At 43.0% G+C, this 24,008-nt stretch overlaps 1 protein-coding gene across 1 annotated transcript in view; it reads left to right on the top strand.

The window, feature by feature from the left end:
- Positions 1 to 24,008, top strand: part of FRAS1 (Fraser extracellular matrix complex subunit 1) — a 534,366-nt gene that overhangs the window by 426,018 nt on the left and 84,340 nt on the right. The window contains 9 exon segments of the mRNA XM_059887796.1: positions 5,644 to 5,792; positions 5,976 to 6,138; positions 7,711 to 7,846; positions 11,728 to 11,918; positions 13,128 to 13,281; positions 15,996 to 16,259; positions 19,070 to 19,258; positions 20,667 to 20,786; positions 21,305 to 21,484. Of these exon segments, the coding sequence (XP_059743779.1) occupies positions 5,644 to 5,792; positions 5,976 to 6,138; positions 7,711 to 7,846; positions 11,728 to 11,918; positions 13,128 to 13,281; positions 15,996 to 16,259; positions 19,070 to 19,258; positions 20,667 to 20,786; positions 21,305 to 21,484 (1,546 nt within the window).

Raw genomic sequence — 24,008 nt, forward strand, 5'->3', positions numbered from 1 at the left:
AATTGATGCTATTACTGACTATAAAGAAAATCCAAAGGAATCTCTTGACAAAGTTTCCAAAATAAGAGGAGAATTTAGGAAGGGGCTGGATACAAGATCAACAGAACAATAGCATTTCTATATAAGAGCAAAAAGTAACCAGTACATTTAACTGAAAAGAGGATACCACTTAACATCACGAAAGTTATATTCCTTGGACTAAATCTAACAAAAACCAGGCACTACTTTTACAGGGAAAATTGTAATACTTAATTGGCAGACATTTTTAAAAGCACTGCTGCTGCTGGTGGTAATTCACTTCAGTCGTGTACGACTCTGTGCGACCCCATAGACGGCAGCCCATCAGGCTCCCCCGTCCCTGGGATTCTCCAGGCAAGAACACTGGAGTAGGTTGCCATTTCCTTCTCCAGTGCATGAAAGTGAAAAGTGAAAGTGAAGTCACTCAGTCATGTCCGACTCTTCGAGACCCCATGGACTGCAGCCTACCAGGCTCCTCCATCCATGGGATTTTCCAGGCAAGGGTACTGGAGTGGGCTGGCCATTGCCTTCTCCATTTAAAAGCACTAGGAGATGCCATATTAATTGTAATATTTAGTATCAAAAAGATATCAATTCTCCAACAACATGATCTTTCCATTCAACTGAGTACTAGTCAAAAGTTCAGTGACCTTTTAATGATCTTGATAAGCTCATTCTATAATGTATCCATGCGTGCTAAGTCACTTCAGTCGTGTCTGACTCTTTGCAACCCTATGGACTGTAGCCTGCCAGGCTCCTCTATCCATTGGATTCTCTAGGCAAGAATACTGGAGGGGGTTGCCATGCCCTCCTCCAGGGATCTTCCCAACCCAGGGATTGAAGGCACATCTCTTACATCTTCTGCATTGGTAGGTGGATTCTTTACCACTTAGCACCACCTGGGAAGGTGTCTATAATGTTTAAAGAACAAACGGCCAAAATTCTGAAAATGAATGACAGGAGGGCAGGGGGTGGCCCTATCAGATATCAGGATTTGATATAAATGTGCACTATTTAAATCAGTCCACACTGGTATACACTAGAGAGTCTAGAAACAGACTCATACTTGGGACTGTAAAGTAAAACAGATACAGCAAACCAGACTGGTGCAAATGGGAGAAACTATTTGAAACATGAATCTGCACAAATTATTATTCATATTAAAAAGAAAACAAGAACTTGTACTGCTGCCTCACACCCTAGACAGATATTAACTAGTAAATCAAGTCCTTAAATGTCGTAAGTAAAATTGTACAATTCTTTGTAGGGTATAGGTGAATATTTTCATGATAATGGGAAAAGGAAGAATTTCTTAAACTACAAACAGAAAATGCTAACTATAAAGAAAAGATTGACAATTTGATTATATTAAAATTAAAATTGATGTTCTCCAAAACACACCATTAAAAAACAAAAAAAACTACTTACAAACTGGAAAAAGATATGTACAACACATAGAACCAAAGATAACAAAGAAAATATAAAGAATATCTGCCAATCAAGAAGAAAAAGATAATCCATTTGAAAAATGAACAGGAGACATGAGCAGGAATTTCAGAAGAGGAATCCATAGGGCCAGTAAAGATAAGAGACATTCACCTTTTTAGACATCAGGAAACGCAGGCAAAGACTGTCTGCTGGTTAGTACCAATTCAACTGGCAAAAATGTTAAAATATGAAAATGCCAAATGTCAGAGAGGAAATGGATCTACAGGAGGTTCTTTTATGATGGAGCTGTAAATTAGAACAACTGCTCTGGGAAGGAATTTGACATTGTCTCGTAATGATGAATGCTCATGTTCCCTAACTATTCCTCTCCTGGGTTCCTTTCCAAGGGAGACTTTCACAGGTACAAAAGATATGCACAAGAATATACACAAGGGTACTCACAGCAATGAAAGTGAAAGTCACTCAGTTGTGTCCAACTCTTTTGAGACCCCAGGGACTATACAGTCCATGGAATTCTCCAGGCCAGAATACTGGAGTGGGTAGCCTTTCTCTTCTCCAGGGGATCTTCCCAACCCAGGGATCGAACCCAGCTCTCCCCACATTGCAGGCAGATTCTTTACCAGCTGAGCCACAAGGAAGCCCAAGAATACTGGAGTAGGTAGCCTATCCCTTCTCCAGGGGAGCCTCCCAACCCAGGAATTGAACCAGGGTCTCCTGCATTGCAGATGGATTCTTTACCAACTGAGCTATCAGGGAAGCACTATTTGTAATAACAGTAACACTATTTTGTAGTAGCAAAAATATTGAAACAAGCCCAGTGTCTATCAGCATCAACAAATGGAATAACATAATTTGGAGCATACTTATTCTGTGGAATACTAGAGAACATTCAGAAGAGATGAACAATAGCTTCACAAAACAACATTCATGGATCTTGCAGTCAGTTCAGTTGCTCAGTCATGTCTGACTCTTCGTGACCCCATGGACTGCAGCACGCCAGGCTTCCCTATCCATCACGAACTCCCAGAGCGTGCCCAAACTCATGTCCATCCAGTCGGTGATGCCATCCAACCATCTCATTCTCTGTGGTCCTCTTCTCCTCCTGCCTTCAATCTTTCCGAGCATCAGGGTCTTTTCTAAGGAGTCAGTTCTTCACATCAGGTGGCCAAAGTATTGGAGTTTCAGCTTCAGTATCAGTACTTCCAATGACCATTCAGTACTGATTTCCTTTAGGATTTACTGGTTTGATCTTGTAGTCCAAGTGACTTGCAAGAGTCTTCTCCAGCACCACAGTTCAAAAGCATCAATTCTTTGGCATTCAGATTTCTTTATAGACCAACTGACACATCCATACATGACATCTGGAAAAACTATAGCTTTGACTAGACAGACCTTTATTGGCAAAGTAATGTCTCTGCTTTTTAATATGCTGTCTAGGTTTGTCATAGATTTTCTTCCAAAGAGCAAGTGCCTTTCAGTTTCATGACTGCAGTCACCATCTCCAGTGATTTTGGAGCCCAAGAAAATAAATAAATTAATGGATCTTAGCTGTCTTCTACTGAATGAAAAGAATATAAATCATGGATCATGAAACATAAAATCATGGATCTTAGCAGTCTATTGAGTGAAAAGAAAAAGAAATCCCACAAGAGGAGGGTCTAACTCCCTTTTCATACATTTTAAAAAATACTGCAACTACTTTACAGTAGTTTGCCAACAAAGATCTGTATAATCAAAGCTACGGCTTTCTTAGTAGCCACGTACGAATATGAGAGTTGGACTATAACTCTCACCCTTGAGTATCAATGAATTGATGCTTTCAAACTGTGGTGCTGGAGAAGACTCTTAAGAGTCCCTTGGACAGCAAGATCAAACCTGTCAATCCTAAAGGAAATCAATCCTGAATATTCATTCGAAGGACTGATGCTGAATCTCCAATACTTTGGCTACCTGATGTGAAGAGCCAACTCATTGGGAAAGACTCTGATACTGGGAAAGATTGAGGGCAGGCTGAGAAGGGGGTGACAGAGGATGACATGGTTGGAGGCATCACTAACTTAATGGACATGAGTTTGAGCAAACTCCGGGAGATAGTGAAGGACATGCTGCAGTCCATGGGATCACAAAGAACCCGACAGGACTGAGCGACTCAACAACAACAACAACTTTACAATAATATATCAAACTATTCCAAGAGATTCAAGAAAGTCAAAAAGCAAGATCCATGGTGTGATGGTAGAACCAGGGACAGGATGAAAGAGGGGCATAAAATGTTAATCATCAGAGTTCCCATTCTTGTGTTGAATGGTGTGCCAATAGATGTATAGATAATAAAAAAGAAAATGAAAAAGTGAATTAACACAAAATGGGTAAGAAGGTCTTCGAGTAGAAAAATTACATAAAATCAAGGTCTATGTTCTTAAGAATTTTTCACCCACAGTATCTTGGATATCTCAAAGTAGTAAGTTTCTTTAAACGATGACAGCATTCAGAAAAAAATCCAGCTGATTTCACACTGTTTCAAACCCAGCAGTCACTTGAGATTTGAAAAATTATAATAAGTTGGGCCTGACATGAGATAAGCATTTCTTTGCCAAATTTGCCAATGTGGAATTTAGAAGCTGTTCATTCTCATCAAGAGCCAGGAGCTCTGTCCTTGTAGTTTATCACCATCTCAGAAGACAGTGCCTTAGAACACTTGGCTGTCTTTTAAAAATTCCCCCTCAGAGGCTACTCACAGTAATATTATAGCAAGTAGTCTTTTGGAAGCCTGCATGTTGTATTTGATAACCCATAAAGAAAAATAGAGAAACTTTTAAAGTATAAATTTAGGGGCTGTTTTCTGAAGTTTTACAGCTTCGATAAATTTGCTTTTCCTTCCTTGTTACTGTCAAGTGATGTAAGGAAATATGGAAAGTTCTATGATCTTGCCTTGAGGCTCTGAACTGCCAACTTAAAAAGGTCTCCAAGGATAGAAATGAGAACTGACCAAAAGCTGCTCCCCCAGATCACCAGGCAGCTGTGCTCACATTTATGATCTCCAACCTCAGCTAACTGTGCATCATAGCTATGCAAGTTTGCATGTGAAAGTATACTTGGTCATGCAATATTTATCTTCATTGTTGCTGGGGTGAAGTGTAGAGTGCCCTCATGTTCACAGCCAACTGGTCTAAAAGATGAATGACTCGGGATCTTTCCAAGAAGATGTTGCCTCCCTTCTAGATACTTCCAAAAATATCCTTGAAGAAAGAAGAAATTGTTAAGATATTCAATTATTGTCTTCAATTATTCTCCATGTAGAAACAGGAAGCCAATTTTATTTCTCAGTAAATAAACAGTGCAGAGGACAGGGAAATAAACAGTCTTCATTAGGATTGGGCACCTCAGGGGTTGAGCATGCATAGGCTTGGTCAGAATGAAATTCATAAGACTTCTTAAATTTTTCTGTTAAGGTAAAACTTTTTATTGTGTTGACTGCTCTTTAAAGTGAGTCCTTACCTTCCATTCTTTGTTAAACTGAATTTTTAAATCATTGTTATCATACGTTTTAGCATAGGGTCGCATAGAGTTGGACATGACTGAAGCGACTTAGCATGCATGCATGCGTTGGAGAAGGAAATGGCAACCCACTCCAGTGTTCTTGCCTGGAAAATCCCAGGGACGGAGGAGCCTGGTGGGCTGCCGTCTATGGGGTCACACAGAGTCGGACATAACTGAAGCAACTTAGCAGCAGCAGCAGCAGTGGAGTTTTACCTATTTCCAAAAATTTTACCTTTTTCTAAAAAGCAAACTGTACTAAAAAACTCTAGAAGAAGCCTACAACTGTGTTTCTAGAAGAATGACTTATATTTCTGACCATGTTTTGTACTTCACTAGCTGCTTGTAATAAAAACAAAACTTTATGTGGCTCTTACAGTAACCACTGGGCTTGCTTTCTTTCTCTCTTTCTTTTATGCCCCATACTTAAAGTGCATTTCAAGCTATTATCTTGAGCTACTCTTCAAAGATGACTGTCAAAGAGACATTTTAGGAGGAATAAATAGTGAGATTTTCATGCAGTTTAACATGGTATTGCTTAAGGAGATTTAGCAGAAAAAGGAGCACCTGTAATCTTTACTGAAAATATGTCTTCCTGCAAATGTGCATTCATGTCTTGTATCATGTTTGCTTGATTAGGATGATTCTTCCTCCGACCCAGAGATCTGGATTCAGATAACTTCTCTGCCCATGTACGGTGCTCTCTTAAAAACCGCAGGACCTGAGGTGGAAGAACTCTCAGAGATTTCTAATTTCACAATGGAAGACATCAACAACAAGAAAATTAGGTATTATAACCACCTGGTACTACCCAGAATTTTTTAAATTGTATTAAAATATGTAAGCAACTAACTCATAGTTCCCGTGAAAGATTATGTTGCCTCTGGCCCCATTTTTAAACAGAGATTCAGTCGTCTGACTTGACCTGACAGTGTAGCTCATTCATTCCATTCTTCTCTTGACTTCTATAGGTATTCAGCCGCGTTTGAGACCGGTGGTCATCCAGTTACTGACAGCTTCCACTTCTCTGTCTCTGATATGGACCACAACCGTCTGGACAATCAGAAGTTTACCATCACCATCACACCCGTCAAGGATCCACCCCCAGTCATTGCTTTTGCTGACCTTATCACGGTAAGCAGTTCAGATCAATGAACGGTGGATGCTGTAGAAAGCTGGAGTCTGCGCCAGTGTGAATGAAGGATTTCTATCTAAACTGGCTGTCAGGTCCTTCCTCTCAACTATCTAAGCCATAGAATCAAGCTATTATGGCTTTCAATCATTAGTTTTTCAAAAAGGATGAAAATAATTAAATGCATAAGATCAAATCATTATAACCACATTATTTAATTAGTCAACAAATATTTCTGTGCCAGACACAGATCTATTTGTGTACAGTATTTTGTATACTATGCTAGATGTGTATAGTAGTAGGAGTGTAGAGATGTATTTTTTGAGGTATTTATAGTCTAATGTTTGCAGCAACTAAAACATAGAAATATGGATAGTGTCCTGGGTCACATCTTAAATTGAGTTGATACTTACCTCAGTAAACAATATTGACAGTTCCTTGCTGTGTGGAGGGTGGGGGTCCATGTAATGTACCCCGATTATGAAGTTACCCGTACCCGAGTTCAAGTGCCAGTTCGGTTACTAGCTGACTGACCTTGGACCAATTATATAATCTTTCTTAGCCTCAGTTGCTTCATTTTTAAGGTGTTACTACTATTCCTATTACATAAAGGATTACTCTGATGGTGAATAAAATAGCATTAAAAAGCTCCAGTACAGAACTGGCCCACAGTAGGGATTCCATAAAAGTTAATTCACTTACTTATTCCACTCTATGTACCATAATGCCCCAAACTCAGGATTTCTGATTTTCTTGAGCAACTGAAAATTTGTAGAACTCAGTTGTTTCTGAATGGTTCTGATATTCCACCCATCTTTTCACATCCACAGTGGGGAAGCCGTTTGCACCGTCCCCATTCTCAGAGTCAGGGTGACCTTCCACTTTATAATTTGTGAATCTTTCTGTATTTAGCCAAGAGTCATTCAGAAGTCAAGTTGCATATCCAGGAGGCTACAAAAAACACTCGGCTCAGGTTGCAACGTTAGCATACAAAACAGGGCCCGAAAGGAAAAAGGGAGCTGGAGCTACTGCTTTTACTTAAACCAATTTATTATTCTTTTTGACAGTAATGATAAGCACTAGCTTTCAGGTACGGTGAGCCCGGTCTTCCCTTGCACCTTTAAGCATACGCTCTCACGGGATAAAGGGGACTTTATCTCTGGTGGGAACTCCTATAGGACAGGATGCACCCACAGTATCCAAGGGAGGACTGAATGGATCATCCTGAAGCTGCAGACTTTTGAACGTTGATGCGAAGGAAGGCAGTCCTCCTGACGTGCAGCTGTTCTAAGGTGGGTGATTAGAATGGGCCAGAGCTGCTTTATAACCAGATCCATCATGGAAGAAGCACAGCTTTGAAGGCAAACACGGACATCACTGCATCTGAGCACGGCTCTGAGAGATGCTGAAGGATGGCCGGGCCCCAGAAGCTGGCTCATTCCTCATCTTGTCTGTAGAGATCTGCCTCCTCGAACTCATGGAAGGTCACCCCAGGCAGCAGTTTTCGATTCAATCCTTTTTTACTGCAGTCCGCGTAACCGCCCAAGGACTCTCTCCAATCTTTTCTTTCTTAGGTTGACGAGGGAGGGAGGACCCCACTCTCTTTTCACCATTTCTTCGCTGCTGCTGCTGAGGACAGTTTCCAGGAGGATGCCATCATTAAGCTAAGCGCCCTGCCCCAGTACGGCTGCATCGAGAACACGGGGACAGGTACCAGCCTGGCTGTAGAATTGTACCAGACCTGGAGAGAAGAGGCAGGGTGGCAGGGTGGAGGGGGGTCACTTCCTGCAATTAACCTGGACAAGGAGACCCAAAGAGGGGTGGAACCATTTCCAAGAAATGGAAGGAAGGTCTTGTTGACTCAACAAATATTGACTGAGCATTTCCTGTATGTGAAGCACTTTTTTAAGCACTGGGGATAGATCAGTAAGGGGCTTCCCCGGTGGCTCAGTGGTAAAGAATCTGCCTGCAGTGCAGAAGACACAGGAGACATGGGTTCGATCCCTGGGTTGGGAAGGTCCCCTGGAGGAGGGCATGGCAACCCATTCCAGTATTCTTGCCTGGAAAATCCCATGGACAGAGGAGCCTGGTGGGTTTCAGTCTATGCAGTTGCAAAGAGTTGGACACGACTGAAACTGCTGAGCATACACACATGTAGATCAGTAAACCAGACAGAAACCCTTACCTTTGTGGTGCCTTAGATCCTGGTGGGAGGAGACAGATAAGAAACCTAAGAAATGAGAAAATTGTGGAAGATGTTAGGAGGTCAATCAGTGCCATGGGGAAAACTAGAACAAGGGAAAAGTGCCAGCCATTAGGACAGAGGGGCTTGGGGATTGCACTTGAAATTGAATGTCAAGGAAATAAGATTGTCTGTTGTTTTATTGTGAGGCGGCTACTGTTTAGCTGAACCAGAGCTGACGTCTCAGCTTTTTCTAAATATGTGACGTGAATTGAAATGCGTGCTCGTCTGTCTGTGACCCTCTCCCCCACCATCTGCCCTGGACCCAGTGCTCTTGGTGGTTATCACAGAGGAGGGAAGGAGAGAGGCGGGGACTGTCCACAGGCCCCTGTGTCCACAGTGACTGGCAGTTGAGACAGCTCCTGGCAGGTGACCATACCGCCACCTCTGCTGGGAGGCTCCTGAGTGCTGGCACTTGGCTCTAATTGGCGTGCAGCTCGCAGCTCCCACAGAGAGGCTATTGACTGAAGGTGTCTGTGGCCGGCGCGATGCCTGGGATTTGAGCCTAGTTTTACCAGAAACTCATTTAGCAGGGGTCATGTTTTCCAAGAGAAAACCTTGAGTCTTTTCCCCATCTTGCTTTGCAGCATGTGCCCTTAGATTTGTTTGCTGCTGAGTTAGATTTGGTAAAGAATCCGCCTGCAATGCGGGAGACCTGGGTTCAATCCCTCGGTTGGGAAGATCCCCTGGAGAAAGGAAAGGCTACCCTCTCCAGTATTTGAGAGGCAGAGGATTATAAGAGGAATAAGAAACAGCCCTGGACTCGTGCAGGAGACAGATACAAAGACTGATGTTATAATCATGAAACACCAGGACAGGGAAAGGAGCAAAGCACTGAGAAAGGATACAGGAAAGAGCAATTACTTTTGCCTGGGAAGGCGGGAATGTCTGAGGAAGGGTTAGTGGGAGTTGCTGTGGGCAGAGGGAAAACGGTGTTTCTCACAGAAGAAAGAGCACAAGCGAGCACAAGCAAAAGTGGGGAATCAGAAAGGGATGGTTGCCCCCAGCCTTCTCTTCTCTCTGGGTGGTTTCTGATAAGGCTTTCTAACACTGTTTTATGTTAAGAACACCCAGGCCTGATCTCCTTTAGAATGGACTGGTTGGATCTCCTTGCAGTCCAAGGGACTCTCAAGAGTCTTCTCCAACACCACAGTTCAAAAGCATCAATTCTTCGGCGCTCAGCTTTCTTCACAGTCCAACTCTCACATCCATATATGGGAAGTAAGGAAAAGACGTTCAGGGGGGGCAAATCATTGTCCTAACACACATCATGTAAGGTCCCATCCTTTGCTTCATGTGCTTTCAGAATGGAGTCTCATTTTATACAAATGAAACTAGCTACCTAGATTCAGAGTCCAGCTGACCAAAAGGACATCTTTTTAAAAACATTAGAAGAAGAATCTTTTAAGTTCACACTAGCACAAGAACAGAAGTCATATTGTTCAGTATAAAATCTAACAGCGTGGAACCTACATTCCTTTAGTACCAGCACAACTAGTGAAAGTAGCTCAGTCATGTCTTATTCTTTGCAACCCCATGGACTATACAAGCCATGGTATTCTCCAGGCCAGAATACTGGAGTGGGTAGCCTTTCCCTTCTCCCGGGGATCTTCCCAACCCAGGGATCAAACTCAGGTCTCCCGCATTGCAGGCAGATTCTTTACCAGCTGAGCCACAAGGGAAGCTCAAGAATACTGAAGTGGGTAGCTTATCCCTTCTCCAGGGGATCTTCCCGACCCAGGAATCGAACCAGGGTCTCCTGCATTGCAGGCGGATTGAACAACTGAGCTAGTATGGAGGGTGGTGTACAACTGGGGCCCGCCTTAATTACCTGTTGGGCATCGCTGTGTTCCAGCACAGTGCAGTAACAGATGTTCATGATATAGCCGCTACACATCAAGAACTATTTAATTTGCACATAGTATATTCTATTGAAGAAGGCAAGGAAGCTCATTAATAAGAATGGTTTACATGAAAAAATAGAAGGTGCAGTTTTAAAAATCAAAAGGATTGATGCTTAAAGCTTCAGTGACAGATTCACTTGTTGAATAGCTTGTTTTCTAATGATAGAATGTCATTCTTTTTGAATACATTTTTAGGCTTCACTTACTTAGTGTATTTTTTACCCAAATAAAGATGGCATATTTCTTACATTTATAGTGATAAATAGAAAGAGAAAATTAAAGTTTTAAGGAATTATAGCAATTCTTTTTGGAAACTCTGAACTGTGTGCCCTAGGGGTTATCAGGTCACTAATCATTTAGACTCCTCTATGCTTCTAGTATCCAGAGGAATCAAATCTGAGGGGTAAAATTTAAGAAAATTCATGTCATTGAAAAAAAGAACATTTGTCTTGAATTCTTGTCACAAACAAATTGTAAATAAAACGTTTTCATTCCTACTCTTTCAATTTGGAGGTCAACAAAAAATGACCCTGTCTGTCTTCGACTAGGAAGTCAGTGGCCTTTTAATATATGACCTCATCTTTGCAAAAACCATGGAAGAGGGAAAGAGAAAGTGTTATTGTTTTCAGATCTTCTATCTACACTTTTATTTGTTGATGTGTATCTAGGGAATGTTTGAAGATACAAGGGTTTCTTTTTTCTCCTCTTTTTAGAAGAAAATGTAACCATTTAAAATCAATCATTTGGAGAGATTTAGTCCAAATAAGAGGCAAGTCATCCAGCATTTAGACAGTGCTTATTCTTTCCCTTGGCCTTTGGGGTTGGAATGAAAAGAAGAGATAAGCAGCACTTTCCATGAAACTCTGAATAATACCTGAGCATCTCAGTGCCTGAACTACACCTGAGCTCTGGACGGTCCCTGAACATCACAGTGACCCTACTGTACCATCCCAGGGCCTGAGCACTAGCCCATGAGGTTACTAGAGGTTTCTTAAGGACCTGAATTGTCAAATGAAAACATGCTTAAGGAGATATTTCTTAGATTTAAAGATATACAGTTCACCCTTTCTTGTGTAGAGAAAAAAGCTTCCTCTTGCAAAATGGTTTTGAAATTGACTAAAGTGTAAAACTTTTACTCCTATATCAATATTTGCCCCATGACTTATTTTGTCAAATATTTCTAACAAAACAACCACTGATTCTGTGCTCTATTAATTAATAGCATTCTGAGTACTTTCATCCATGCGACTCATTTGAGTCCCGTTTATTGATGAGAAATAATGGGGAAACTGGGGTCCCACCCAAGTCTTCAAATTCCATCCTCCCACCTTTATTCTCAAACTTGTTTTCATCTTCTGTTGATAGTGCTGTCCTGCTTTCTGGTTCAGCTCAGAAAGCAGGAATTTATGCATCAAGATAAAAGTTTCCTCTTGCTGTGGGTGCAGGTGATCGGTTTGGCCCTGGAACTACCAGTGACCTAGAGGCATCGTTCCCTATTCAGGATGTCCTGGAAAACTACATTTACTACTTTCAGAGTGTTCATGAAAGCATTGAACCAACCCACGATATTTTCAGTTTTTATGTAAGTGATGGAAACAGTCGATCAGAAGTCCACAGCATCAACATCACCATTGAGGTAAAGATTCTGGAAGCTGGAAAAGTTGGGCCTTTGACCACAATATCCCACCATTAGATAGGTTCAAAAGAACTCAAAAACAAATAAAATTGAGTTGGACCTTCAGTTTTAGAGGTCAGTTTAAAAAACATAACCCTGACCTTTAGGAAACTTGTAGAATTAAGGCTGACATTTGGAGATGGTATGACTTGGAAATCTGAATTTCCATTTCAGGATGAAATCTATCTGGTCTGTGTGAAGACACTTTGTTCTCACAGACGGAAAAAACTTGCTAGCCTCACATGAGATGAAAAGTAACATATGCTTATTTTTCCCTGCAATTATTGTATGTAGTTCTATGTGCAAACTTGCTTTTTCTAACATTTTAGTGCATTTGTTCATCACACTGTAACATTAAACAAATGTGTTCCCTGATGCTGTATATATTCTCTTTTGAGCAACTACATAAGCTTGCAAGGAGAGAGAGAGATAAAAGATAAAACTCAGAATGGAATACCCTCTGCCTTGAAAAAACAAAGCATGGCGCTCTCAGCACCCTTGGGGGGCAAGGGTGGAGGGGAGCTGACTTCTGCTGGGGCTGGTCAGGCAGACAGTTTAAATACCTGCACTTTCAAATATGTGTCCTCTATCATAGGTTCTAAGACAGCTATGATTTTTAAAAATGTGCCCTTTTATCCCCCCAGTACACTTGTACTTGTCTAACCACATGCCCATACTTCTGGCATCTGGAAAATGCCGTCATCGTACCCATGGAGAATGCTTGAGATTTCTGTAGCATGTCCATCAAGGGGATATCTGGTTTATGTGATCTGCTCAGCTTTCAACGTAACAATTTTGAGTGAGAATTAAAGACAGTGACATATTAGATGCAAACTATATACATAAAATAAACAATAAGGATTTACTGTCTAGTACAAAAAACTATGTTCAATATCTTGTAATGCCCTATAATGGAAAATAATCTCAAAAAATATATAACTGAACTGCTTTGGTATACACCTGAAGCTAACACAATATTGTTAATCAACTATATTTCAATAAAAATACAATAACAACAACAACAATAATAATAAGAGGTAATGACACATTAAATGCTATTTCAGTGGTGAAAGCTGATGTGATGATGTTACTGTCTTTGAATAGTGTGCGCTCTTTTTTTCTTCTTAAACCAGTATCTGTGTGAGACCTAATATTTTATGCTTTAATCAGAGGAAGAATGACGAGCCTCCCAGAATGACCTTGAGGCCCCTTGGCGTGCAGCTGAGCTCAGGAGTGGTGATAAGCAATTCTTCTTTGAGCCTGCAAGACCTGGACACTCCAGATAATGAGCTGATTTTTGTATTGACAAAAAAGCCTGGCCACGGTAGGACATAACCGCTATGGGAAGCTTCTTAATTGAGGTGCTCAATGGGTTATTAGAATAAACACGTAGATTTCAGCTGATCATTCCTCTACCTTCCTGGTGTATAGTCCATTCATTGCATCAAGGTATAATCAAATTCACAGCCAGTTTATATTCTTTGGGGTCACCATAGCCTGGTTGTTCTAAAAGCCTGACTCCTGGGTAATTGGTGTCTCTGAAATTCAATTTCAGCTGTTTTCTTGCTTTCTTATGTAGCCTCAGGCAGAACAAGTTTTCAGAATCTGCACATCCTCTTCTTGGAGGGGGTATCATTGCTTGATCATCCTGGGCTATTTCATACAAAGAGCAGAATAGCCACCTTGTAATTAATTACAAAAGGTGTTCATTTCAGGTTAGAGGCATGGTAGGTAATCTTTATGAGCTCATTTGTTTTGCAAAGAAAGCACTTTTCCTGATTAAACTAGAGGTTTAAAACACCAGAGGTTTAATCTCCTACCTACTTCCTTTCTAAGTGCCACCTACCTAGTATTAGCTAAAGCTCTGCAATTTTCATCTCCTAAGTGGTGGCTTGGTGGCCTAATGGCTATTGACCTTTTACAGATGAAACTATCCTGTTGATGGAGAGTTCACCAGAGAAGCTGTTGGTCATTACATTTTAGCTTGCCTCCATCCACTTTGACTGGAGAAGGCAATGGCACCCCACTCCAGTACTCTTGCCTGGAAAATCCCATGGGCAGAGGAGCCTGGTAGGCTGCAGTCCATGGGGTTGCGAAGAGTCGGACACGACTGAGCGGCTTCATTTTCACTTTCCACTTTCCACTTTCATGCATTGGAGAAGGCAATGGCAACCCACTCCAGTGTTCTTGCCTGGAGAATCCCAAGGATGGCGGAGCCTGGTGGGCTGCCGTCTATGGGGTCACACAGAGTCGGACACGACTGAAGCGACTTAGTAGTGGTAGTATCCACTTTCACTTTCTTTAATGAAACACTGGGTTTCATTGCATACACATGACCCTTGAAAATAGGATAATATGCCTCAGCCCAAGGATGCTTAGTGTCTTTCTGAACATAAATGGAGTTTAAAATAAATTCCTCTGTCTTATCCCAGACGCCTCAGGAGGAAGGCAGCAAGTGGAGAGTGCTACTTTCGCCCTACAGAAGGGGAAAATGAGGCTTAGATAATGAAGTGAGTTTGAATTCATGGAGAGAGATTTGATTCCTAAGCCACTGTATTTCCATATCCATCTGTGTCCCCTTAAGAGATTTTTAATCAGGAAAAGTGGAACTTTATCTTTATTTGGAGATGAGGTCATCAAGCATCACCCTGTGCTTTTGTATAAAATTTTGACTTGTTGGTTACTTATGCATGTGCAATCAACACGTCCAAGGGGCTTGGCGTTCTACCCAGGCTCAAAGTTGACAAAATTAGATAATGTTTAGTGCCATATTGTTTTAGTGCCATATTTGCCCTACCAGATGACACCACCCTTATGGCAGAAAGTGAAGAGGAACTCAAAAGCCTCTTGATGAAAGTGAAAGTGGAGAGTGAAAAAGTTGGCTTAAAGCTCAACATTCAGAAAACGAAGATCATGGCATCTGGTCCCATCACTTCATGGAAATAGATGGGGAAACAGTGGAAACAGTGTCAGACTTTATTTTTCTGGGCTCCAAAATCACTGCAGATGGTGACTGCAGCCATGAAATTAAAAGACGCTTACTCCTTGGAAGGAAGGTTATGACCAACCTAGATAGCATATTCAAAAGCAGAGACACTACTTTGCCAACAAAGGTCCATCTAGTCAAGGCTATGGTTTTTCCTGTGGTCATATATGGATGTGAGAGTTGGACTGTGAAGAAGGCTGAGTGCCAAAGAATTGATGCTTTTGAACTGTGGTGTTGGAGAAGACTCTTGAGAGTCCCTTGGACTGCAAGATCCAACCAGTCCATTCTAAAGGAGATCGGTCCTGGGTGTTCTTTGTAAGGAATGATGCAAAGCTGAAACTCCAGTACTTTGGCCACCTCATGCGAAGAGTTGACTCATTGGAAAATACTCTGATCCTGGGAGGGATTGGGGGCAGGAGGAGAAGGGGACGACAAAGGATGAGATGGCTGGATGGCATCACTGACTCGATGAACGTGAGTCTGGGTGAACTCCAGGAGTTGGTGATGGACAGGGAAGCCTGGCGTGCTGCGATTCATGGGGTTGCAAAGAGCCGGACACAACTGAGCGACTGATCTGATCTTGCTCTACCATATGGATGTGAGAGTTGGACTATAAAGAAAGCTGAGCACCGAAGAATTGATGCTTTTAAACTGTGGTGTTGGAGAAGACTCTTGAGAGTCCCTTGGACTACAAGGAGACCCAACCAGTCCATCCTAAAGGAGATCAGTCCTGGGTGTTCATTGGAAGGACTGATGTTGAAGCTGAAACTCCAGTACTTTGGCCACCTCATGTGAAGAGCTGACTCATTTGAAAAGACCCTGATGCTGGGAAAGATTGAGGGCAGGAGGAGAAGGGGATGACAGACGATGAGATGGTTGGATGGCATCACCGACCCAATGGACAGGAGTTTGGGTGGACTCCGGGAGTTGGTGATGGACAGGAAGGCCTGGTGTGCTGCAGTTCATGGGGTCGCAAAGAGTCAGACACGACTGAGTGAATGAACTGAACTGAACTGTTTCTTTCTTTCTTTCTTTTTTACTTCCTTCCCCAGGTCATCTGCTCTGGAGGCAAACTGCTTCTGAACCTCTGGAGAATGGGAGGGTTTTGGCCCAGGGCTCCTCCTTCACCTACCAAGATATCCTGGCTGGGCTAGTTGGGTACATGCCTGGTGGTCCAGGTGTGGCAGTGGATGAGTTCCAGTTCTCCCTCACTGATGGCCTCCACACAGACACGGGGAGGATGGAGATATATATAGAACTGCCTACAAGTGACATCCCCAACCTGGCTGTAAACAGAGGCCTCCAGGTCTCAGCAGGTACCATAGGCATGGAAGAGAGTGGCCATGGTTTCTTCTTTGATCCTGTGCAATGCTTCCTTCCATGTCAGCAGTGTGGGAGGATCTTGAACTGAGTGTGTAGAGTTTAGGGAGACCTGTTGTTTGGGGGACACTAAGCATTGTGAATGACAAGTGTGAAATCTCTGAAGTTCTTTGGACCAGATGCCTGTGTCTGTGAATCTGAGGAAAGACTGAGAAGAGTTTATAGTATTTCCAGGGTCCTCAAAATATTCATTTATCCAACCACTTGTAGGTCCCGATCTCTTAGAACATTGACATTGCCCAACCAACCCTACAGAAACAAACAACAAAATCTAGCAGGATTTTCAACATGCTCCTTTTTTTTTTTTTTTTTTTTGAAGTCATGGAGAGGCAATTGGGAAGTCATCATGCACTAGGAGAGATTATACCAGTGATTAAGAACCATTAGATACGGTGTTCTAGGATCTAACATTCACAGTTTGCTGGTGAATAAACAACACTGAAGGACCTGTGATAACTGTGGGTCTTGGAGTCACTTTGCAGTAGGATGTTACTTATAGAGAGTGGACCTTTGGTCCACAGAGCATCTATATCACACTGGACTTCTGTTTGCTTGTCTGTTCTTAGTTTCACATGTATTTTGTAGTGAAAAATATTTGGTAGAATGGTATTTGAAAATATGGAGATTCCCAAAGGTCTCAAGTATTAGCGCTGGGACTTAACCTTGCCCTATTTACAAGTTAATAAGTTGACCTATTACTCTTTCATGGATCCCGGTCAAACACATGAGATTCCTTGTTGTTTTTATTTAGTCCCTAAATCATGTCTGACTCTGTGACCCCGGGGGCTGTAACCTGCCAGGCTCGTCTGTCCATGGGATTTCCCAGGCAAGGATGCTGAAGTGGGTTGCCATTTCCCACTCCAAGGCAATCTTCCTGACCCAGGGATCAAACCTGCATCTCCTTGATTGCAAGCAGATTCTTTACTGCTGAGCCACTGGGGAAGCTGAGATTCCTTGGTCAGTAATAAAGTACTCTGTGACAATGCCTTGCAAGTCCCACAGGGGCAATGCCGAGGGCCCAGACGAATACATTTGTGTGCAGGGTGATGAATTGCAGAAGAAGAACCCTGAGCTTGGGAACTCTCCATGTTATAGTAGCGATAAGCAAACCTGATCTGTGTCCCAGAGGAAGACGTCACCTCCTCCCTCAGAGATGCTGGCTGAGAATGGCCCAGAGGACAAGAGGTCAAACCTTGCATTCTTGGCATTACCCAGCACAAACATACAGAGACGCTCAGGGCCCATGGCAGACTGTCACTCTACAGACCAGATTCTATTACGCATGAGTAACTAACTAGGACCTCCTTTATCAGAATTCACTGTTTTAATGTGAAAAGTGGGCTAGAGAGGAGAACAAAGAGGAAGGCCCTGAGAAGAGGTGCTTGCCAGGAGGGACAGTCCCAGGTGGCTCAGTGGTAAAGAATCCGCCTGTCAATGCAGGAGACTCCAAAGATGCATTTCGATGGGGTCGCAAAGAGTCAGACATGACTGAGCACGCACACACGCACTCTGCCTTGCCTCTGTCCCCAGCACCTGGGCAGTCTTCCAGGACCCAGCATTCAGGTCTCTCTGCTCTGTGTCTCTCATCATAGCCTCTATCTTGAGGAACAGTGATTCTGACTATTCAGTGTGAGACGGCAACTAGATATGTTTGTGAGTTTGTGTAAAGCTGTTTTATGTTTTTGTTTTTTTTAATGATTTGGTGATCCTTAAGAAAGTAAATAAATTAGGTTCAAGCTGGTCTCATTGTCGTTCTGAGAGTCATTTACATCACAGAGCTAGAAGTTCAGAACATAGATTTAGGTACTAACTGAAAAGTCAAGGTAGAGAGCGATCATGTGCAGAGTAAAATTGGATCAGAAGAAAAAGGGGCTCAGATCTAAACTCAAGGTAAAAGTCACCCAGCCGTGTATGACTCTTTGCGACATCATGGACTATACAGTCCATGGAATTCTCCAGGCCAGAATACTGGAGCGGACAGCCATTCCCTTCTCCAGGGGATCTTTCCAACCCAGGGATCAAACCCAGGTCTCCCACATTGCAGGCAGATTCTTTACCAGCTGAGCCAAACTCAAGGGGTGATTAAAAAATTGGGAAGTTGGGACTATTCACTTAGGGAAATTAAAATGTATTCAGCTGGAACCAGAAGGGCAAGCAGCTGATATTTTCTTTTTATTTTAAGGAAGGAAATTATTTTATTTATTTATCTGGCTGAGCTGGGTCTTCATTGTTTCATGTGGAGTTTGCAATATGCGGGATCTAGCTCTCTGACTGGAGAAGGCAATGGCAACCCACTCTAGTACTCTTGCCTGGAGAATCCCATGGACGGAGGAGCCTGGTAGGTGGCAGGCCATGGGGTCGCTAAGAGTCGGACACAACTGAGCAACTTCACTTTCACTTTTCACTTTCACGCATTGGAGAAGGAAATGGCAACCCACTCCAGTATTCTTGCCTGGAGAATCCCAGGGACAGAGGAGCCTGTTGGGCTGCCATCTATGCAGTCGCACAGAGTCGGACACAACTGACGTGACTTAGCAGCAGCTCTCTGACCAGGGATCAAACCCTGGGCCACTATATTGGGGAGCATGGAATCTTGGCCACTGGACCACCTCAGAAGTCCTATAGCTGATACTTCCTTAGATCGGGGAGTGTGTGATAATTTTAGTCTCCAGTCTCCTAAAATCATTTGACCTGCTCTCCAGAAGCAAAAATGGGGAAAGACCTAGTCTCTCCCATTCTCTTCCAGGGTCCGTAGCAACCATCACAGATTGGCACTTGAAAGTGACGGCTCCTGACTCAGATGACCACCAGGTGATGTACATCTTAAAGGAAGACCCTGGAGTAGGGCGCCTGCAGATGGTAAAGCGTGACAGCCTGGAGCAGATCTCCACTAGAGGCCCCATCCAAAGTTTCACCCAGGCTGACATCAGTCAAGGTCAGGCACTTCTCCTACCCAGACTTCCAGAAACTCCACCCCCTGTAGTCAAATGGGAATTGGTGCTTGGTAGCCAATGGCAGCAAACTGCACACTCTTGTTTTGAATTAAGAGCTGAGTTATAGCTTCATTTATTCTTACTTGTCTCCTCAGTTTTTTGGTTTGAAAAAAAACTTTCCTTCTTGACTAAAATGTTCTCATGCTTTGACATAGCCTTGATGAAACTGAGGGCTATTATAGAGGAAAAAATCATTTTGACTTGCTGTGATGCTAAAAAGTGTATGAGAGAGAGAGAGAAAAAAGAAGTGAATTGGGATGGATTAAGGTGAAAATTATGCCTGCCTTAGGTGAACAATTTATATCTCTCTCCAGCTCCCCAAAGAGCACAAGTTAATGAACTAAGCAAAATGGAAGGGCATAAATCGGAGCTGCCTCAGGGAGATTACATAGCTCATCCCTTCTCCAGGAAATGCTGATGTCATGTGAAAGCATAAATGTTAAATGCTACGTAGTTACCGTACAGTGCTTTCAGGGATAAGAAAGGAAAAGAAGTTACATATTGAGAGGGAAGTAATCCAATGTCAGGTGATGATGTGCAATTTCCATTTAGAAGTGGAAGCATGCTCCCCTAGGACCAGAATACAGGTCCTGTCTGTGCACTCATGCCTAGAATTGATAGCAGCCCAAATATCATTGGACCTGTCTGTACTTTAGTGAAGGGAGTGGAATAATTCCTTAGTTATTCCTTGCTTCAGTGTCCCTTTTTAGAATATGAGAGCAGGGACTTCTTCCCAGATGTTTGGTTATATTTACATTGCTAGATCCTTATAAGTAATGCTATGGTTTAACAAAAATATAACATATTGGGTTTTTCCCTTTGGGTCCAATTGACGTCTAGGTAGAGTTTATTCATTTTATCTGTTTCTTTGTTGATTGGTTATATCCCACGCCTTTCCTAAAATGATTTAAGACTGGGAAGCGGGAGTGACACCTTAGGGGAGCATGTGGTCTGTGCCTCTCTGTCCTCCTGCCCTGTGACATGGATAGATAACAGGGCTGCACCGGTGATGTGGGTCTGGTCAGTGCCCATTTCCACATGGGCAGTTTTGCTGACCTTGTGATTCATGAGGCTTCCTTGGAGCCTTCCACAGATGCTGAGCCTCAGCTGTAAGCAAAGCCACTTGCTGCTTAGGGTGATTTTATCATGAAGTCACTGATGATGAGGAAGTCACTAGACGAAAGGGAGGAAATGAAAACATTAGACTAAAATGTCAAAGGCAATATCAAAGTGAGAGGGGGGGTAATTGATTCATTGGTGTGAATACCCATTGAATTCTCACCTAATATTTCAGAAATAAGGCCAGAAAACACAAAATAGCAAACTGTGATCTTCTTGTCCTTGTTATAGGCCTTATAGAATACAGTCATGGAAAAGGAGAATCTGGTGGGAACTTTGCTTTTAAATTTGATGTGGTTGATGGAGAAGGCAACAAACTGATCGGCCAGTCATTTTCTATCAGTGTTTCAGGTAAGGGGGCATTGGGTGTTTGAAAGTTCTCCAGCAGTTCTGAGGTCATGTGGTGCATACCTTGAGGCCTGAGCCTTTTCTTTAAGGGCTTGTGTGGGAATCTGAAATCCTTTCAACTCTGTTGTGCAATGCTGTGGCTCTTTGATGTACTCTCTGAGAGTCAGACCTGGGGATTATGTTGATTATTTTGATTTTACTCCTGGACACTAGGCCCAGAATTGAAAAAAAAGGAAGCGTAAAATGTTGCTGTTGTTGTCAGTCTCTAAGTTGTGTCCGACTCTTTGTGACCCCGTGTGCTACAGCGTGCCAGGCTCCTCCGTCCTCCACTACCTCCTGGAATTTGCTCAAATTCCTGTCCGTTGAGTCGATGGTACTATCTAACCATCTCATCCTCTGCCACCCCCTTCTCCTTTTGCCTTCAGTCTTTCCCAGCATTCAGGGTCTTTTCCAATGAGTCAGTTCTTCACGTCAGGTAGCCAAAGGATCACATTTCATGTTACTCTTTCTGACATTTTCAGAAGACAAATCCCCACCAGTCATCATCACCAATAAAGGGCTGTTCTTGGATGAAAACTCGGTGAAAAAGATCACCACTCTGCAACTCTCTGCCACTGACCAGGAGGCGGAACCCACAGAACTGGTCTACCGAATCATCAGAGAGCCCCAGCTGGGCCGCCTGGAGCACACAGCATCACCAGGTAAGCCCATCGTCTCTGACTTCATCAGACCAAAGCTGGGATTTAGTAAGTGCCGGGGGCAGCATATCATGTGTGTAGTTCACCTCCAGCCTGCCTTTGTTAGTATGTATTTCTGGCATCACTATTTCTGGCCATTGTATACTGCCTTGCATTATACTTAGAGTACAGTGTACTCCATGCTTACTTGCTGGAAGTTGATTTGATAATTACAATTTGATGTAAACAGTCTTGTTTCCAACACTAGAATTCAACACATAGAAAGTGAGCATGCATATTGAATAAGACCCTGGTTCAGCTGCTACAGAGGAAGAAAAAGAGATGAATGAGACATTACCCCAACCATTAGAGTCTTCTGTTGGATGAGATAAGGAGCCTTTGCATATAACCATATGTAAGGGAAGATGGCAGGTGTTTTAAGAACTGTATAAACCTGCCATCCTAGGAGTTCGAAAGCAAAAGAGGTGATATCAGATGGGAAGGTGCTCAGAGGTGGTGTTTAAGAGTGCCCTTGAAAGATAGAATTTGGGCTGACAGAAATTGTGTTATTTCCAGAGATAGGAACAGCATGTGGACTCATTCCAAAAATTATGAGCGGGCCAGTTTTGCTAAAGCGTATATTCTGAAAATAGTAGTAGATTGGGTTCATGGGTAGACTGAGATTTTATGATGGGTCTTCAGAGTGGCAATCAGTAATCCCTATTTAATTCAATAGGCAATAAGGAGGCCCTGCAGAATTTTGAACAGGGAAGGGAAGTGAATTCCTCCAGTGTCCAATAGGATAAACTAAAAGAAAGGAAGAGAAAGGAGACAGTGACAGTAGGTAAAAAGTTTAGCATTTGGCCAGATGGGAGCTAGTGAGGCCTCTGGCAGTGGGGCAGCCTCCACGTGGGAATAATAAGATGAAAATAATAAAAGAAATGACACCTGCTACCTAGTAAGTATCCAGTAAACAGTAGTTGGTGGAAGGAAAGAGTTAATTTCAGGAGGAGAAACTATAGAATTTGGCAACTTGAACAAATGTGAAAGACAGGAGATATTTGCTGAATAAACAACCTGAAGGTAGAATTTATTTTGTCCATCACAGGAGCAGTGTCAGCTTGCAGGAGATTTAGATCATTGGTTTTCTTTGGATTTCAGGTTACAGATTTTCCTTTCATTCAACCAGGGAAATAGCAGAATAGAGGAAGTACCTGCCCTGATGCTGGGGGTCAGACGGTAGGCAAACAAGCAAGTATATATATCATGTCAGTGGTGATGAGTTAGGGAGTGAAATGAGGGCATTCCTGGGGTACGGGGACCAATGAGGTGAGGGAAGGCCTCCTAATAATAAGATGACATTTGAGCCGAGATCTGAAGAATGTAAGGGAGCCAGCCATGCTGACATATAAGGAAAGAACATTCAGCATCTTTCCAGAGCATCAGCAAGTATCAACATCCTGAAATGGGATCAGCCAAGCCCATCACGTTCCAGTTGCAGCAAGGAGACCAGTGTGTCTGGGGTAGAGTGTGTAGGGGAGAAAGTGAGGGTGGGTGAGCTAGAGGGGGATATGGTGGAAAGGGTGAGGGAGGCAGACCGTGTCTGGGTCCAGCATGATGATGGGGGATGGAGTGTGTGTGTTTAGGGGTGGGGCACGGGGAAGGCTGAACAGACTGGCCTGAATCCCTAATGCAAATTAAAGCCCATGCCCTCCCCTTTTGTCCCGAAGTTCCTGGGGGCAGTGTGCAGATCAGCATTCCCAAGACCTTGGCTGCAAGAGATATTTGATAACTAATTCATGAGCTAATTGCTTCTGCCAGAATTCTGTCAGGTTGCTGATTGTATCTCTCCAAAGATGAAAGGGCAGACTCTTGGCTGTTGTGTTGGGACAACTGCAGTTACACTTTACAGTGCTCCAAAAGGCTTGGAGCATCATGCAAGGCCCTGCCAGCTACTGGTGAGACCCTGGCTCTTCTCAGCTGTGTCACGTCCTGGGGGAGGTGGCTCCAAATTTGCCTTTTCTGTTTTTTGCAGTCTCCACCTTCTCTGGGCTTAAATCTGGATGCCAGTACCAAGCTAGCACTGCTCAGAGGGCCACCCATAACAGATCCCCCTTCTCCCTCCTCTTGGGAAAGCAGACTCTAAAACAAAGGGAGGCGTGCTTCCCTGCCCTCTCCCACCAGGCTTGACTTCCTCATCTACATGCTCTCCCATGCCCACCAGTTCTTCTCAATCCTCCTGTTTTTAGAAATTCTAAATAGACCTGATAAGACGATCTTTACTCCTGGAGGGCCCTGTCCATTTTTAATGAGCAGGACTTCCCTTCCCATCCCCTACTACCAGCCCTGCTGTCCATTCTAGAGAATCTAGTCAGCATTCTCTCCTTCCCTGTCTCCCCTAAGTGGAACTGGATTCATGAATTTGATTCTTTTTAAATGTCAAATGTTTCCCTTCATAGGAAGTCCGTGTTGATTATGGGTCACCCTCTCAGAAGGCAGTTGGCTCCAGCTTGGAGAAAACCACTTCATCCCATTTGTCTCAGGGGAT

Source organism: Bos taurus, chromosome 6 (genome assembly GCF_002263795.3).
Source record: "Bos taurus isolate L1 Dominette 01449 registration number 42190680 breed Hereford chromosome 6, ARS-UCD2.0, whole genome shotgun sequence".
Classification (NCBI taxonomy): domain Eukaryota; kingdom Metazoa; phylum Chordata; class Mammalia; order Artiodactyla; family Bovidae; genus Bos; species Bos taurus.